At 41.5% G+C, this 18,368-nt stretch overlaps 2 protein-coding genes across 3 annotated transcripts in view; both read right to left on the reverse strand.

The window, feature by feature from the left end:
* Positions 1-13,682, reverse strand: part of tprn (taperin) — a 33,231-nt gene extending 19,549 nt beyond the window's left edge. Inside the window, exon 1 of the mRNA XM_020636026.3 lies at positions 11,227-13,682. Within this exon, the coding sequence (XP_020491682.1) occupies positions 11,227-13,374 (2,148 nt within the window). The 5' untranslated portion in view covers positions 13,375-13,682. The remainder of the gene's footprint in view (positions 1-11,226) is intronic.
* Positions 13,683-14,874: 1,192 nt separating this feature from the next.
* Positions 14,875-17,739, reverse strand: tmem203 (transmembrane protein 203). 2 transcript variants are annotated; one of them, XM_020636025.3, is made up of 2 exons: positions 17,600-17,739; positions 14,875-17,175 (listed from the first exon to the last, which is right to left on the reverse strand). In XM_020636025.3, exon 2 carries the CDS (start codon positions 16,945-16,947, stop codon positions 16,531-16,533), a length of 417 nt encoding a protein of 138 aa, XP_020491681.1. In that variant the 5' UTR covers positions 16,948-17,175; positions 17,600-17,739; the 3' UTR covers positions 14,875-16,530. The 2 variants fall into 2 exon arrangements, with proteins under 2 accessions (XP_020491681.1, XP_065821276.1); XM_065965204.1 differs by having other exon boundaries at positions 17,581-17,699.
* Between the last annotated feature and the right edge of the window lie 629 nt (positions 17,740-18,368).

Raw genomic sequence — 18,368 nt, forward strand, 5'->3', positions numbered from 1 at the left:
AGCACAACTGATGAAACATTACAGAAATCCCCATCTAACTTAGCCTGCTAATAAAACAGATTCACTCAGTTATGGTCACTGCCACGCTTCTTCAAATGAACAATTAAGCAGAACTTTATTGTTATATTTCTTTTTTTAGAATTTCACTCAAAGCTTTACTGCTTTACTGCTAGTTGCTGGATCTCCTGACTCATATGTGTGGGTGTGTGCATGTGCGCATGCATTAGAGCAGGGGTTCTCAACCGGTGGTTCGGAACCCAAAAGTGGGTCACTGATCCATTTTTAGAGGGTTGCAAATGAGTGACTGACAAAAAAAAGTGTGAAATAGTCTAATTTAATTAGCCCTAAGTTTGATTTGGTTCGTTCTATGAAACAAATAAAATGTTCTCAAGCATCCTCTCTATCTGGGAAAGAGGAGATTTATCATCAGTCAGACCAGGCTTTTATTTGGAAACGCTTTAAGTGCTACAACCATCAATATTTAGATATCTTACCACTGACGGTAGAAACTCACATGAGTAGGTGGTTGTTGGACAAAATGTGAAAGTCCTTGTTTACACCGCCATGTCTCCAGAGTGTGAGTCACTGCTGTAATAGTTTACTTTTTGTAGCCGTGTGCGAGTAAACTGTTTGTGTTTAAGTCTCCTTGTTCTATCAGGGTTGGATTATCTGACAGATAAGGAATCAATGTTGGAGGAGAAACATTTAAAAAGTTGTTTGTATCAACAGAACCCTGAATAGATCTGCATCAGAGCCATTTTATATGATATACTGTCCCATCTGAGAGCTGATAAGAACAGGCTGGCTTAGACTAATAAAGCTGAACACATATGAAAGGTGATACCAGCAGGGTGGAGATCGAAACCACTGTCATTGTGGGAGCTTTTAGTGCGTATGATACATCTATAGATGGACGGGCACAATCAGGACAAAGGGCAGGAATTGATGCAGCACACCGGATTAGGATTAAGACTTTTTTCTCTCTGGACCATTAATGTTTAATCCCAACCTCTTCATATAAAATATGTTTGGCTTTTTTTCCCTTTAATTTCACAACTTTTGGACAATGAAACCATGGTTTAGTGATTACCAGCCTTTTATTATTCATCTAAGGGCTCTGTTCTGCATTTTCAGGGGTCAATAAATGGAATTTATTAGGCACTAAACTCAAAATGGATCATCAATGGCTTCCTTTGGCAGCTCCAGATTTAAAAGTCCATAGGGTGACTCACATCTTCAGCCGGCAGTGAAAGGTTAAACAATCAATGGGATTTTGGGCGGTAATAAGGCCATTGTTTCAGTGAACTTTGGGACAGAGTTGTATCAATGACTGACACAGTTTCGAGGCAGCTCAAGGGTTAGATGTTTATCTTGTTCTATTACCAACTGTCTATCAATATTAAAACAACAGTGTTGTTAGCCATGCATTTGCAGCAGCAGTAGTTGCATTTTTCTCTAAAAATATTCGGATTAACAAAAATGCAGCTATTTAAAAATGCAGCTATTTAAAAATGCAGCTACGGTATTTAAATTTGAAGCTATTTAAATTTAGAGTGTGAGGTATATCTACTTGACGTGAGCTAAGAAACGAGACGACTATGTATAAATAAAATATAGCACTTGCTAAATAAGAACCCTTAATACAACTTTTCATAATCTATGTATGTGGGGAAATACCAGCATGTTGTATTATTTTTAGCTATCAAGCTAATGCTATGAATACTCCAATCAGTCTGGTTTTGTCAAGAATTAGAAGATTGCTGACTACACATTAAAACCAATGTATCTCATGGTTTTTTCCTGTTGGATACAAAAGATACTACTGTAGCTTTAGAGTTTTAGGGAATACATTTTTGACACATTTAAGCTACCAGCTTCCCATGTTTTGAGTGTTTGTGCTAAGCTAACATGAATCAATCTCACCACTGAAAGTAAAAATATAACTGAAAAAATGTTAACAGATATCAGTCGCGTCATTGAAATCCTTTTAAGAAAGCAACTATGTTATTACACACTTCATAGTGTTGAAAAGATAGCATTGGCATGTCAACAGATAGCTAACAAAAAAGAGCAATTCTGAAATGCTTGAGGAGATTTATAAACTGTGTTAAGCAGAGAGCACTCACAAGTTTATTTTGTACAGTTACTCTAATTTTCCCTGCACACTGTTTTTTTCTATTTCACAATTCTTTACTAACGATATACAAATATTACATTTTTAGCCATGCTAGCAGCTGAGCCTTCAGTCAGAACACCACTGGAACCTGTCCTGAGTCAAAGGACAGCATCTCAAAGCTTTGGGCAAAACTGCAGACTATGTGAAGACAACACACAACTCATATATCTATAAAATCCAGTATTTGTCTGCGTCTACTACATATAATACACAAACACACGGTACAGAAATATGTGAATGCATGAAAACAGTTTCAACCCTGTACTGAAATAAATGACCTTGGTTTGCACTGTGCCTCATGAAAACAAACCAGTCCTCCCTTAAACATCACAGCACTGAGCGGTGTGGGTCTCCACCCACTCAAACACTGATTTAGCTCTGTTGATTACAGAACGTGCTCATCGGGAAACCCATTCAAACATCTTTATTGGACAATATCTTGTTTCATGTGGTACAAAATGCCCCTCATTACAACCACCTATTACAAAATCTACAACATCCAGCACTGATGTAACAAGGTGTGTATGTGTGCGAGACAGAAAGAAGAGTGTGTGTCCTCATCCTGGAATTCTAATGACAGGATAGAATGGCCGCAGCTCGTGTTGCCCCGGCGACAGGCGCCATGGATATGTGACAGAAGGAAACGGGAGAGCAGAGGTAGAGACGGGCAGTCAGAGAGAGACGAACATGGCAGTAAAAATAGACAGCTTTTGATCAGGTAAACAGGAAAAACTAAATATGCAGGCCCTGAATGTTTCACACGACAACAGAGGAAAACCTTCAGGTGCACACAGCCTCCACAGAGAGAGCATTTGAATGAAATTTACATCGTGCACAGAAAGCAGCATATACAGCCCCTGATTTCTGACACTGTTTTGCATTTATACTGAGAGAAAGTAGACCTTTTTCTCCAGTCATGAATGCAGCTTGGTGGCTTTTTTCTACACATTTCACTTTCCAAATATCAATTCAACCTAACGAATAGAAGCAGGAAAGAAGCAGGTAGTGGGGGGGGGAACACTATACAGAAATAAAACAGTGGCTTCTAACTGCTTTTTTCACTCGCCCACTCTGTTTCTTTTTATAAACTTTCAAAAAGCCCCGTCTGCTAACGTCCTCTGCTTTTAGTCTCTTCATCTTCTTGCTCATGCACTTTCAACGCACACACACAGACACTGAATTAAACATGATGATGATAGTGGGGCTTTGCTGGCTGAATTCTAATTACACCGACTTTGTAGGGTTGCACATGTGCCCGGGGGCTGAGTAGGAAACCTGCGACTGTGTGGGTGTTTAATGCACGCCGGTGTGTTTGTGAGAAACCATGCGTTTGTTCAATTGCTGCAGCCACAGCGCCCTCAGAAGAAATGACAAGCTTGTTTAGAGGAAACCATATTTGCACCATGAGTGATATCAAGAAGACAAGCAACAGTAAGACCTCTCTCTCTCAGGTGACAGTCAGTTACAGGACAGATTTTTGACTCAAGGACGCCATCATCTAACATCCTTCACTGCAAAATGTATCTTTGTCAATTCACCAGAAAACAAACTGATGCTTTAACATGCATTAAAAGCTTTCATACAGTTAAAAGAACGAGCTCAGAGAGATGCAGGAAGAGGATAATGAAGTAAGAGAACAAAAATGCTCTATAACACAGATGCAGCACTACATGCTACAATCAGTGGTGTAAAACAGCATACACTGCTTTCTGTAATAAAGTCATCAGAGTTTCTTTTTTCACTCTCCATAACAGTTAAATAATAATACAAGAATGGCAGAATTAATACAAGAAACACTTCATCTCATAGTCTCACATCAAAGTCCTTTATAAATGAAGTTAATCCTGTTGAAATGTGACAACATTAGCACTGTTTAGCCCCAGCAGAGATAAAACTAATTGGTTGCAAGATCTTGGAAGACTTCATTTATAAGGAGAAACGTCAGGAACAAAGTTATTTTTTCCTAATTTGTCCATCGAACAAAATGCCATTTTAGTGTTGTTCGGGAAATCGGATTTATTTTTAGTGGCTAAGGGGTGAAAAAACTCTACAACAGACATGCTGAAAGGTTTTATAAAGGGTCATTTCCTGTATCTAATGCAGATACAGGAAATGACTTTAAGCACTTCTTTCTGAACTGTGATCACAGCCTCTAACGTCATCAAGCCACAGAATAAATAGATAACTGTTCTTTCACTTTTGCTTAAGAACCACACCTCGTCAGATGACAGACTAATTGATATTTCATTTTACCTGTGGGTCAAACTACTGATAGTTCATAATATTTGTAAGTGATTCCTGTAAAAGACAAACTAATAACTCACAGCTCTGCCAGGGAGCATTTTAACATATTTTGGCTCCATGTTGTTTATTGGACAAAAATACAGCTGATTGTTTGAGTCTGCTGCTTTTGAAAACTTTGTGTATTGGTCTATTAAAAGCAATCTGCTTTCAGAAAATAGCTTTAAGATACATTGTGCATGATATGCTTCGCACCAAATACAAGACAAACCAAGTTAGCATTAGCTTACTTACATTGTGGAATATTTAGTAGCAGGTTAAAAACCACAGATTGACCAAAACACACTTTCAAGATCCAGCTAGACTTCGACATTTCAACATGTCTCCTGTCTCTTAGACTCAGCTTCAAAACAAATCCCTCCTGGAAAAAACACTCAGGAAAGTGAGCAACTAGCTGTTTTTTTTAAAAAGAAAAACTATTTTTTGTAAAAGCAAAGGGGGGTGGGGTGGTAAAGTGTTCGGGAAGTGTAAGGGAGGAGAGATGGGGAATGTCTGCCTGGTGGTAAATAATTAAACACAATGGACTTTCACACCTGTAGCACAGGCGCACAATGTAAATGTAGGAGTGTGCCCTTTCAGTGGCCTTCCTGTGTTACACAGAGCTTTTTAACCATTTCAGTTTGGGTATTTTTAACATGCTGTATGCTGTATGCATGACATTTAATCACTTTCTTACATGACGGATGACCCAACGCTGCAAAAACATTGATATGGATTGTGCAGAGGGGGAGAAAACCAAACTATCATAAGTGGAGCATGGTTGATTGATAGGCCTGCCAATAATATCGGCCGATATTAGCTTAATACATTGACTCTTATCGGCTAATTTTATTGCAGATATGCGGCAATATTACTAGATTTGTTCAACAGCATTTCATTTTAGTTTCATTGTATTAAAGTAGCAGTTCTCTTTCACCAGCAGGGCGCTATATGGATTACAACAAGCATGTGGTGATACATGTACTGTACATGCAGTTACTTTACAGTTGAGTGACCATCTTGTCGTCATTATATATATCTATACTATATAAGTGTTTGACCTGTATTAAAGGGATCAATGCAAGAAATGTGTATATCTATATCTGTATCTACAGATCGAACACAGATCTCCCCAATATCTGTATGTGCACCAAAAATCCCATATCGTATATATATATATACATACATACACATATATATATATATATATATATATATATATATATATGTATGTATATATATATATATGTATGTATATATATATGTATATATATATATACACATATATATATATGAGTGTGAGTGTTATTTGTCAATATTTCAGAAGGTGTAATATTTTATTGAATCATAGCTTTAGATCCTGAGTCATTTCAGAAAACATGAAGTCACTTAAATTGACTCCTCAATCATTGGCCTTTGAGACGCTCATCCTGCATCATCAGTTCTACATGGAGAAAACAAGCAGCAATCTCAAGTGATGAAAAATGAACCCAATCCAGAAGTGCAAAAAAAGCATTTCCTCAAGTGTCCACTTGAAGCTGGCTGCAAAAAGCTATTTTATCCATCTAATGCCCATTTTTACAGCAGAAAAACCATGCACCATGGTGCACCATTCAACTAAAAGATATGGGCAGAATGCTTAACAAGACTTGATGGAAACAGTCAGTTAAACATGGCTGTGCCTTTTCTTTATGGAGAACATGAGGTGAGATCTTAACCATTAGTTTTAATGGTTTTCAAGAGCAGTATGCCAGCTAATGTTAGCGTCACGGCTAATATTTGATATATATATATATTATATGATGACACTTGTGCTGCTATTTACAGATTTGAAATCTGAGCAGCTCCTCTGTACGAGTTTACTCTAAGATGTGAGCACACAAAGCTTCTACCTCTCTCTTTCTTTTGCTGGCAAACACATGGGTCCATCTCCCTTTTCCCATTATAACCCATCACAGAGACCAGCAGAGACCTCAAAAACAAACCACTCTGCCTCCTTCGGTGTCTTGTTGCCAGCTGTGTCCCTCCTCCACAAAGAGTGGCGTTGTCCATCGGGAGGAAACAAATGTAGCCGTCAATTCTGCCTGGGCTAAGTCAAGACAGCCCCGTCCAATCAAACTGCAAGTGAAAACTGTGTCAATCCTGGTCTGTGTATTTCACTTGAAAGACCAAGTCGATTTTATGCAAATGAAAGAGTGATGCGGTACAAGAAGCTGCACTTGACCTACATAGCTCTTCCACAATTCCTTCCCCAATACAGAGGAGGAGATCACAGGAAGCTGGAAGCAAGGGGACAGGCCTTATTAACCATCACCGCACAAGAATAAAGCAGTGCACTGTGGGTATGGGGGGGGGGGGAACACAAAGCAGAGTGGTGCTTGTGGAGCGATAAGGGCACAGGAGATTGTTCTGGATGAGGTCCACAATTTAGCTTTCATGTAGGTTTGAAAATCAGAACATGCAGCAAGAAAAGCGAAGAAAGAATGACATGTTTTTGGAACATTTAAAGGAAGAGTTAATGATGTGTTTCGGTGAAGTTCTCAAGTCCTGACGTACATATGGAACATTCTTTTCCGGCCAAGTTCCTCATAAAATGGTTTGGGTTTGTAGGGGGAAAATAAAGTGCTCAAAAAACCCGATCCCAGACCAGAATGCTGAGCCGAGGCCGTTCTCGCAGGCTGCTCTCGCACAGAAGCGGCACTGAACAAAAAATTCCACACAAATTATACAGGCCAGGCCGAGCCCCGATGCTTTTGTAATTGCCTACACAGCCCTGCCCAGAAGAGAAAAGAGGAAGAAAAAAAATGTGTGCCTTGATGATGACCAAGAAGAGCAGACACACAACAAAAGGGAGAAAGTGTTCGGTTTACAAGGACAAAAGACAGGATGTGTTCATGTCTCATGGCCACGGTCACTGGTAGCCTGCATGCACATGAGCACAATAAGAACGCATTCATCACAACTAGGTTTCATGGGTCAGGCTGACTCACAAAAGCCAGCAGCCCAAAGATCTCTCATTATATCGCCATGTTCTGCAGGCAAGCATCACTCAGAACCCCAGAGCTTTGTCAAAGTCCTCAAGTTGTTACCAAAACTATGACACTCATTTAAAATGAAATATGGAGAAAAATCTGCTCAAGACATCAACACACCTCCATTTAAAATAGTGGTGCACCAGAAAATATAGGGCTTCTGGGTACAGTGAGTCTGAGGCTCATTTTTCTATTATCAGTAATATCTCATACTCACTCTAGGATCACATGTATTCAAGCATGCAAACATATTTACCACAACCACATGCTGTCTTCATGAAAAGCAGGAAATAAAAAGGTTATTACCCTGCAAACATTTTCTTTACATGCAATAACAAAATGAAGGACACTTTTGTCTTTCTTACATAATTACATGATTTCACATGCATGCAGAAAAAAACCTTATCTTAAAAACATGTATCTAGTATGAAGCTTCTACTTTAACTTTACCTCTTTTCCTACTTTAACAGCTGGTAATAATTTAATAATGAACAGAGAAACTGTGAAACTTTGAAAAATAGCTCATAGATTAAGTGCAAGACCAAATGAATATTACATTTATTTACAAATCAGGAGCCCAGAACCCCTTTTCGTCTGATTTCTGTCAATCCCTTCCAGCAATTTCATATTGCTCAAATTGTCTTTTTATAGTAGCAGTTCTGAACGTGAAGGTATATTAGGTTATAGTAAAAGGAAACTGAGCAATAAAAATGATTCCATGTTATCTTTGTATGCTAAGTGAAGCTTATACATAAAAAGTAATGGAGTTTCTGTAATGCCACCATCAACTCATATCATTGTGAAAGTAGCTGAGCTGTGATGGACACATGTTCCCTCTTGCATAGAAAACATGTTGTAATGAAAAATACACTTGAAAATGAGTCAGTACTGCCATGTTGTGATAGATTCAGTGCTTAAGAAGAATAGTTTAATGGCATTAAATGTAGAGTTATGAACAACATTTGGTATTGAGCGGGTACTGATTAACTGTGTGATGTAAAACATATCAGTTCATGTGTTAGGAATTGAAAATGTTGTATAGGTATAGGGAAATATCTGCCGGCAGTTTTAAAAAGCTTACTGAGCCAACTCCATCATTGACAGATATTTTTGTCTCAATATCGAACAATACATGTTGGATTCCTTATTTTGAACATTTTAAACAAAATAATTTTTCATTCAAGATTTTTTTTTGTCTCTATTTTGTCCAAATACAAGAAGGTTACCTGAATAATAGTGATGTAACAATACCTAGGAATATGATTAAAAATCTATAAGAATAAGGGACAATTCTAATCAATAAGAAAAAAAACTGAATTACTTAATTAAATATTGCAATACTTTATCATTTCAAAAAACTATACAACCTCAAAATGAATGTGGTAAACTGTAATAAATTGTAAAACAGTCTTAAACTGGCAAATGTGAGCAAGCAGCCATGGAGTACTGTAGTACAACACCAGGCCGTGCAAAGAACAAATGTCAAATAGCTGCAAGTTGACAGCCTGGGGATCAGTCGGTCACTGTTTCCACTTGACAGAATCACGAGTCGCATGAGTTTCTTGCCCTGATTGTAAAAGGCTGGTTGGATTTAGTTGGAGAGCAGATGATTACAGCAGACCAGGTCAAGGAAAATGGACTACAAGCCAAAGTTTAAGAGGCTGAGCAACAGTCTACATTGAAGCGCTGCCAAAGCTCTCTGCATTAGAGGCAATGTGGGCCTTTGAAGATCACAAAGGGAAGTGTTGTGATGTAACTTAACGCAACCTAAAAGTTTAAAGAAGGATAGGCCTGACTAACAATTAGGATGAAGGGTGACATTTGATGAAGGTGAGGTTACAGGCCTTACACAACAAGCATCTGAACCACCACCAGGATGCTATACATGTAGTACTTTAAGCTACTAAGATATGGAAAGGAGATTTTTACTTCTGATCCAGCTGTCAGTGTGAATCTATGCTGCTGAAAATGTAAACAACTCATTTTGCTCTTGTAGGTCATATAGAGGCACCAGTATTCAATAAAGTCTGTTTTCTAATTAGCTGAAACTCCTCACATGAGCTTTAATAGTAAAAAAATAAAATAAACAAGTGCCATGGGCTGCGATGTTATGCTGTCAAGAGAGACATAAACAGTGCCATGCTGAAAATAATGTGTGACACTCCAGAGCAGAATCTGAAAGCAGCCTGCAGCATCCAGCAAATTAATTAGAAAAAACATTCTCTGATATTAAATTAATCCCCAATACAGATGAAAAAAAAAACACGAAGCAATTTGCATCAAGACCTTGGCCAATAAAAAACAAGATATGTAATTATGATTGTAAGATAATGATGCCCTAAGAACAAATTTACAATGTTCCTAATCTTTAATCTCAGAACCAGCCTTAGAGGGTTGCCATGAAACCAGATGTTTTAAATGTTATGATTCTATTAATAACAATGTTTATACCTTTTCTGATACCATGAGACCTTGTCACCCACTAATGGGTAACGTCTTGTTTTTAAATAGCAAAAAAAAAGGAAGGCAGACCTCTCAATAGTGTCTTAAATATGTGGGAAATGTTTCCATACAAACTAACCTATTTGTGCTCTCTCTCTTTTGCAGCTTTTGGTTAAATATGACGAAGATCTGAAGGTATTCTGAAGCTTCAGTACTTTACGATACCATTGATCATTCAAATTACAGAGAGATTGTATTGTTTTTAAATGTGGTATCAAGAGCATGTAAGTATCAAACACTTTGACAACCTTAGTTAGAACAGATGAATGTTCAAAGTAATTAATATGTTCCTGAGACTTAAGGACAGGTTAGAGCTGGCCCTGAATCCCCGAGCCAAATCCTGAGCATTGAATACAGCCTTGATGAGATTGTTCAGTCAATAGGCTTGGAGGGCCACCTAACCCAATAATGCGCTCTGCGACAAATAACATGCCTTTGTGGGACGGCAATCCACAGGCGAAAAGCCCTGCGTGTGGTTCCAAGTGGCTGTGTAAACACATGCTTTTAATCCATCCGTCAGGCCTGAGAGCAGGTCAAGTGATGGGATGCTTAGTGTAGCAGACACATTCACTCACAAACACTGCACAGGGAAATAACTGGGAGGATTATCCAGAAGTGGAAATGCCAGCCTGAATACCTGAAAAGCTCAGGTGACTGGAGTGCACCAGGTTGAGAAAAGGAACAATAAAAGCAGCAGATGCACAAAAGAAAAAGAAAACACTAACAAAGCCTTTCCTGTGTGTGCTAAATTTAGATCAGAGGGAACGATCCCCCTGGGAAGATTTGGCACATGTTATGCATAAGATTTTAAGCACAAAATAATATCCCTACTTAGTGTGCGCTCCAGTGTCTGTTTGTGTTTTCAAAAAGGGCTGCAAAACAGCCGCAGAAAATGGATTATTTCAGTGCTGCTGAATCTGTTTTTTGTGTTTTCGATTTTATGACTATCATTTAGTCTCCCAATTGTCATAACATCTTAAAAAGAGACATCCAGAAATCCCAGGGATGATATTTCATTTCTTGTTTTGTCCTTGATAAAGTCTAGTGTTCATATTTGACAAGCTAAAACCAGCTGGTTTGAGGGCATCTTGCTTGAGAAATGATTAAAATTTGAGATAATAATCCATATGGTTTGAGTAATCAATCAACTTATCTTTTCAGCACCATGCTGCAGGCTAAATTGTAAAATCTGTCAAAAAAAAATGCAACTCATTTAGAGTTTGATTTTGCTCTCACCTTCTTCCCTGTGGAGCCGGTCTTGGAGAGGCAGGACTTCTCGAGGGAAAGGTACCCACCGACCACCTCGATGTCCTCCACAGCAGGGTAGCGTTTTTTCAGCAGGGACCCCAGCTGAGAGTAGGGGGCCTGTGGAGGCGTGGACCCCGGTGGACCCTCAGTGGAGGCTTCCTGCTGGGGCTCAGGGGAGCTTGGCTGAGCCTCGGGCTCCGGCCTGCGTTTAGGTACCACAGTGAAGGTGTTGCCCTTTTTCCTGTGCACCAAGGGGCTGGGGACAGGGACTCGCTGCGGGGGCTCCACATCAATGTCATCTATGTTTGTTACTGGCAGCTGATCCACAGGAAGCTGTTCGGGAACCACGAGGGACGGGGCAGCAGGAACAGGAGACGGGGCAGGAGAGTCTGAGGGAGCTGGGGAGAAGGAGGGAGACAACGGGGGTGAAGACGGAGCTGGTGGAGAGGAGGGAACTGGGCTTAGAACGGGAGGTGGAGACAATGGTTCTGTGGCTGGAGGAGGCACAGAACTTGTGGCAACAGAGGGAGATGGTTCTGGTTCTGGCTTGGGTGGCCTCTCCACCTCTTTCTCCTCATTCCTCTTTGAGGGGGTCAAGGTGGGCATGGGGGCATGGGAGTTTGGCACTCCTGGCGTGGGCATCACCGTCCCTCTGTGGGAGGGGGAGGACCTGACAGGGCTCGTCGGTGTTGGGCTGGGACGCCGCTTGGGGACCACTTGGAAGGAGTTTCTGGACTGCAGACGCAGGTTTGCGAGGGCCCGTGCCTGCAGGTCCCCATCCGGAATTTTGGAGAGGTCTGGCTTTGATGATGGACGGATCTCAAAGTCAGGCGGGGAGCGTGACGCCTTAGAGAGGGGGCTTGAGGGGGACACGGCACGAGCGAGAAGGGTCTCCGGAGAGCATGGCACCTTGGGTTTGGGTGGCACGTCTGCACCCTCACAGTCTCTCTCCCTGGTGGGCTTTGTTTGCCCCCTGTCTGGTTCATCTCTCGAGGTGACAGCTGTTCCACGACCTCCGCTCTCCTCAAACCGCTGCCTGAATGAAGACACAGACTGGGGGGGCGCAGCAGAGCGCTTAGGGCTGCCCAGGTCGGGGACGGCAGTCTGTGGCTTTGGTTTGGAAGACCAGGAACCCTGGAAGACAGGTGACGATGGCTGGCTGCTGCCCGAGCTGCTGACCAATGGGCCGGGCCTGGGCTTTGGCACCAGATCTGGCTGTTGCTTGGACCAGAGTCTTGGCCTGCTGCTGGAACCACAATCCAGGTCGAGCAGGTTCTCTGTGCTGTGGGACTTCTTCTGCAGTTTTCCGTAGTTGCTGTCGAACTTCTGCAGCATCCGGCTGACCCTGCCTTGGCCCTGACCCGTCTCGTATGAGGAGACCTCATGATCAGGGCGGCCCAGGGTGCTCAGGTTCTCCTCGCTCTTGCTTAACGTGGTGTCATAAATAACCACTTCCTTGGCTCTTATCTCGGTAACAGCACTCCCTCTCCGGTCCAGGAGGTCGTTCAAAGAGCTATAACTACTGACACCGTTTTGCTGCCATTGAGACCCACTTTTTAACCCTCCAGCTTCCGGAAAGTAATCCGGGTCTGACTCAATGATGATGATATTCTCTGCGCGGATAGTCCGTATGCCGGGTACGCTGCCGTACAGCTCCAGGATGTGCTGCACCGGACGAGCGGCGCTGTCTCGGTCCTGCCGCCTCCTCCGCTCCTTCTCCAGCTTGATGAATGGGTTCTCCTCCAGCGGGCCCAGGCTTTCCTGCAGCACTAGACTCTCTTGCCTCTCGTCCTCCCTCGAAAACGTCCTCTCCGGGGCCGCTGGACGAGGGGGCTCTTTGTTGTTCGAGTAATGTTGGCTGGCCGTGGTGATGGTGTAGTTCCGCCCGGACCCGCCGCTTGCTCCGCTGTCACTCTTGGGTACGCTGCCGCTGCTCCCGTTAACGTTTCCCGCACAGTCGCCGTTGACTCGCTGCGGGCCCGCACCGCCGGGGCTCGTCTCAGCGGAACCGGCTCCCCCAGACCCCCCGCCCTTAGCTTTCCTCCTCTCCAGGATCTCTCGCTTCCAGGCCGGCATCCTCGGGCTCTCTTGCCCGGCCTCTTGGCGTAGGACGCGAACCTCTCCTCCGCCAGACATTTCCGAGGGTTGTTTAGAAGGGATGAAGAGGAGAGAGGCAGACCCCGAGGCGGTGTGCCGCTGGTCCGGTGCGGCTATAAAAACCTGTATCCGGATCTGACAGTACCTGCAGCAACAGCTACCGCACGGTCACAAACATCCCTACCGTCTCTTTTTTCTCTCTCCTCTCCCTCTGCTACCTCACTGTCTGGCTCCTTCTCTCCACACAGTCCCTGAACGCGGCCCCGCCCCTCCGCAGCGGATCGGGCCGATTCGGTAGTTCCGTCTGCTACCTGATTGGTCGTTATGGCGTACAGACACGCCCCCTCCTTCTCTGTAGACCGCCGCTCATTTATTCAAACCACGCCCATTTCTATTGTTGACTGGGCAGGGAAGGCCTGTCAGTCAAAGTGTTGCGTTCAGGTTCAACCCACCCCTTCCTTTTTTATACGACATAACCCAATTTGTCCATTCATCGTTTACAGATTTATTTATAGATTTGTAGATAATATATTTTGCACACATACAGTTGTCATAAAACTTATAAAGACATTTTTTGGGGCCATTTTTGTTTAAAATACTTAAAATGGTTTCTCCAAATAGCTTATTTTGTCTGCTCGTTTTCCTTTCACAAGATGTATCTCTTCACCACTGATGCTGTAAATGAATCCTGCAGCCCTGAGTTGTTTTTGTTTATAGAGTTTGGCGTGTGATAATTAGGACATAGCCTGTACCGGATGAAGGCTGTCGACTGTTTATTCAGCATTTGCCGGTGACGCCACCTGTCGATAATCCGGCTGCGGTAAACACATGAGCTGAGAAGTATCCTACAGCAAATGAATCAGCACTAAGAGGGCTATTGTTTAGTACTGAAGGAGATTGCTGTATCTCATCAAACATTTATCAGTGAACCATCCTTAAGGAAACAAAGGGCAAAGAGCACAGTGAGCGAAACAAAACGCAATAAAATAGGGGGCACAACGTAGCCTTGGTTTTTCCCTTTAAATTGAGTTGATAGAAACTAAAGAACTGGGACAGGTAAGCTCACCTCTTTGGTCATATCTGTGAATCTGAGTGGTCACTTAAATAAGAGTTTTCATTTTTGGATGGTGTTGATATGTAGGCTACTTGAGGCCAACATTCTGATACTTTTAAAGTTTGAACTTTTTTAATGCGTAACATAACACGATTAAAGCACCAAATCACACTGATTTAAGTCTGAATATCTCAACATGCATCGATACATGGCTGTCTGACTGAAACCTAATAACAGTTACTTTCATGCATCTCACCAAAGTCTGTAAACTGACATCACCCACATTGCATAATATATTGTGAAGCACAAGCAGGAAATACTAATGAATAATGATGTGTAACATCTATATATGAGAAAACAGTGCAAAACCACAAATGTATGGTCTTTCACATTTTGTATGCTATACCCATACAAAAGGCCAGTAGCGCCTCCTTGTGGCCAGACACCAAAGCCCACCCCTTTACATATTGACCAGACAATATTGATTAAATGTTGATGGTTTATTTACATTTATATACAGATAACATGACACATATGGTGCCTTGACGAGAACATAAATAAGATTTGGTGAATTTCTTAAAAACAAATCAACATGTACATATTACACAGAAATTTCACATGGGGGAATTATCTTCAAATGAGGTTTTAAATACATGCAGTACATACACAAGGTAGATTCCAACACAGGTCATATACATTACATATGGTACAAATAAACAACAATATTGAAGGATAACATTTGCACACAATTGACTGCTTGTTTATATCACATTTAGCTCCTCAACACAGGGGCGAGACTTAAGGTTACAACAAGTTTTAGAAGCAGCCTCATTGGTGGAAATGACAAACCAGGCAACCAGGGGGAATGTATAAGCAGCATTCCCCAAAACAGGCAACACAGTGACACAAGATAATAAACCCAACTTAGCTTTGCTGGCAAGTAGTATCTTCTATGAAAAAAACAACAAAACTGTGGAAACTTCTTCAATTCTCTGAACAATCACTGTTGCCCAAAAAGGTGCAACTGGCAGGACAGCCTTAAGGTTTCGCCAGCTTTTGTGTGTTTAGTGTACATACAAACATAACTCTGGTATAAGTTTTTCTTATGGCTCATTGTCTTCCATTGATTGCACTAACTAAACACACACCATGTCCCACATACACATTTACTGCTCTAATTATTTGCATTCCTAAAAGTATCAAAAACCAACAGCTGTAATCCATCCTGATGAAAAAAAGAACTGAAACAACAGCAGAGTAATTAGTACCATTTTGCAGTGACAAGTAACTTCAAGTAAGTCTTCAGAATTCACTAAAAAGTTCAATGTAGCAGCAGGTACCTGAGAACACGTTAACACTATATGGCCAAAGGAAATACTCACCTAATCATTTGCCTTCCAATACAATCCTGGTTAAAATAATCCTTTAAGCCCTTCCACTTTTCTTTTTCCTAGATTTTGGCTGCAGGGATTTGCTCCAATTCAGCCACTAGACATGCAACACTGACACTGGGTAATGAAGCCTGGCACAGAGTCTCTGTTACAGTTGATTCCAAAAGTATTGGATGGGATTACAACCAGGACTCTGCGCAGGCTCATTTAATTTCTGGGACACTAATTTTAGAAAACTATATTCTTATAAGCATTTGCCAAGGGAATCCTCTGAACTTTTTCCAAATAGTATTAAGGGGAATTATTGTTTAAATTTCACTGCATTCTGTAACAGAAAGACTTAAATTTATTGGAACTACGGGGTCAGGACTGCTGAAAAAGGCCCCATCAGAGTACATTAATGACCATACGTTGGTCCAAAAACTACTCATTTAAGAATGTCGCGACATACAGAGGAGATTGTCTACTGCTTTTAAAAAATACTGTGTTATTACTGTTGTAAGCGGCAAAACTTCTGGTTATTATGAAGCTCTTAGGAACACAACATTTATAAACTTGGCTTCTGGTGAGACATGAAATGTGCTTTGTGCAAAATCTGCACAATGCTGTTAGTAAAAAAAGCTGGCAATGAGCCAAAGAAAAAAAAAGGTAGACCATTGTTATGTTTTATATCTCTAATGACCGATGAAGATTGCTCTCTTCTACTGCATTGTAGGTGAAGTGAAAGCAGAAACCAATATCTGCCTCGCCTCAGTTGACGCGACATGCTCGTATCATCAGCAGCTGCAGCAGGATGAACAGGGGTGAAACGATGAGGCCAAACCACAGGTCTCTTGCTTGTTCCTGCTCCGCCAGTTTTTGGCACAGCAGAACCTCACACACCAGCTTCAAGCTGAGCACGGTCAGCACCCAGAGGAGCCGTAGCACTGCCAGACGCTTCTCATTCTCCTGGTAGAGACGGATGGACACAATGGCTGTGAAGTAGGTGCTGAGGCCGTCTGCAGCAAACAGTGGAACGAACACCAGCCACCAGCTCACGGACTGGGTTAACATGTCAGCTCGCAGAGCAACCAGTATACTGAAAACTAGCAAAGCCAGCAGGTGCAGGAACAGTTCAAATGTGGCAAAGCCCAGCCACTGGACCAGTTCCCTCAGGGAGAACAGCATGACTGAGGCCTGTAGGGTCTTTAACCAAGGACGGACGCACTGAGGACAACCTCCAGAGAAAGGGTGGAGGTGAAAAGTTGCCAATTATGTCCAGGCAGGACTGTTGAGGTACTGCAGAGCTAACCCACTTCACTGCACTCTTGCTACATCTTCAAATCTGCTCAGGTGGATAATTTGGGGAGAGACTGCAGGGAGTCATTCCAGTCAGAGTGTCTTTGGAAACCCTTCCTGGTGTATGAGAAAGAAATGAGAAAATATTATGGTGAAAGCTACACGTATCAGAGTCAATGTAAAAACAGACACACACACACATTGTGACTGAAAGTAGACAGGGCCCACATACATCTAACTACATTAAGAACAAGCAGGCAGTGACTCAAACAATCAGCTACCGACGGTTCATTACAGTGGCAGTTCATTTTTTAGCTTGATAAGCTTCACTTAAGTGTCTTTTGATACTAGTGGATGACACATAATGAATTATTAAAGATTCAGGTCCAGTCGAACAAATTACAACCAACATTCAGCCATGTACTGACAATGTAAGCTAACAACAGACAGCCAGAGATTAAATAATCAATCATATTTACAACGTAACACAAGAGTAAGATTATATAAATGTATTTAACACACCTCACACACATTACTGTACCTTAATGAGTTGGGGGCATCTTCCCCTTCATCTAATGAGGAGCGAAACTAAGGAGCCGTTAGCATCGTAGCTTCGGATTCTTCTTCTTCGTCTCTTTCCGTTTAATGGCGGCTGGCGCTCAGCTTTCAGGTGCTTTAGCGCCACCTACTGTGTTGGAGTGTGGTCCAGAGCGTACACCCTTAATGACAAAACTACAGCAACAAAAACACTCAAATATGTTGATTGACCCAGTTTCCCTTAAATAGCGAATTAACATCAAGTATAAACTAGCTCCTCCTCTCCAAACATCCTGATTTTAGTTTCTCTTCTTTCTTTTATTGTACAGTGCTCCCCTTTGTTATTTTTTTGTATTATATCTTTGCTTTATTACAGTGTATAACTATTGTACAGTTTATTTTTAATCACTTAGCTGTTACTGCAACTTATTTAGTTTTACTTTTAATTTTTTTTGTACTTTTCTACTCTTTTTTCTTATAATGATATTCTATTTTATATATAATTTTAACTTTTTTTGTAGAAGCTGACTCAGGGAGAAACGCACAATAATTCAAATGTACCTGTACTGTCTTGTACCTGTGCAAATGGCAATAAACATCTATTCTTTCTCTGTATTATTTCCGGCATTGTATGATAACATAGGCTTATACTGAACTGATTCATCATCTACCTCAACCTCTTTACGATAAAACATAATTAAATAAAGATTCACCAGCAGCTACGTTTTTTAAAACATGTAGGCTACAATAAGTTGTAACTGTTTTTCTTAACT

The sequence above is a fragment of the Labrus bergylta genome, chromosome 17 (assembly GCF_963930695.1).
Source record: "Labrus bergylta chromosome 17, fLabBer1.1, whole genome shotgun sequence".
Classification (NCBI taxonomy): domain Eukaryota; kingdom Metazoa; phylum Chordata; class Actinopteri; order Labriformes; family Labridae; genus Labrus; species Labrus bergylta.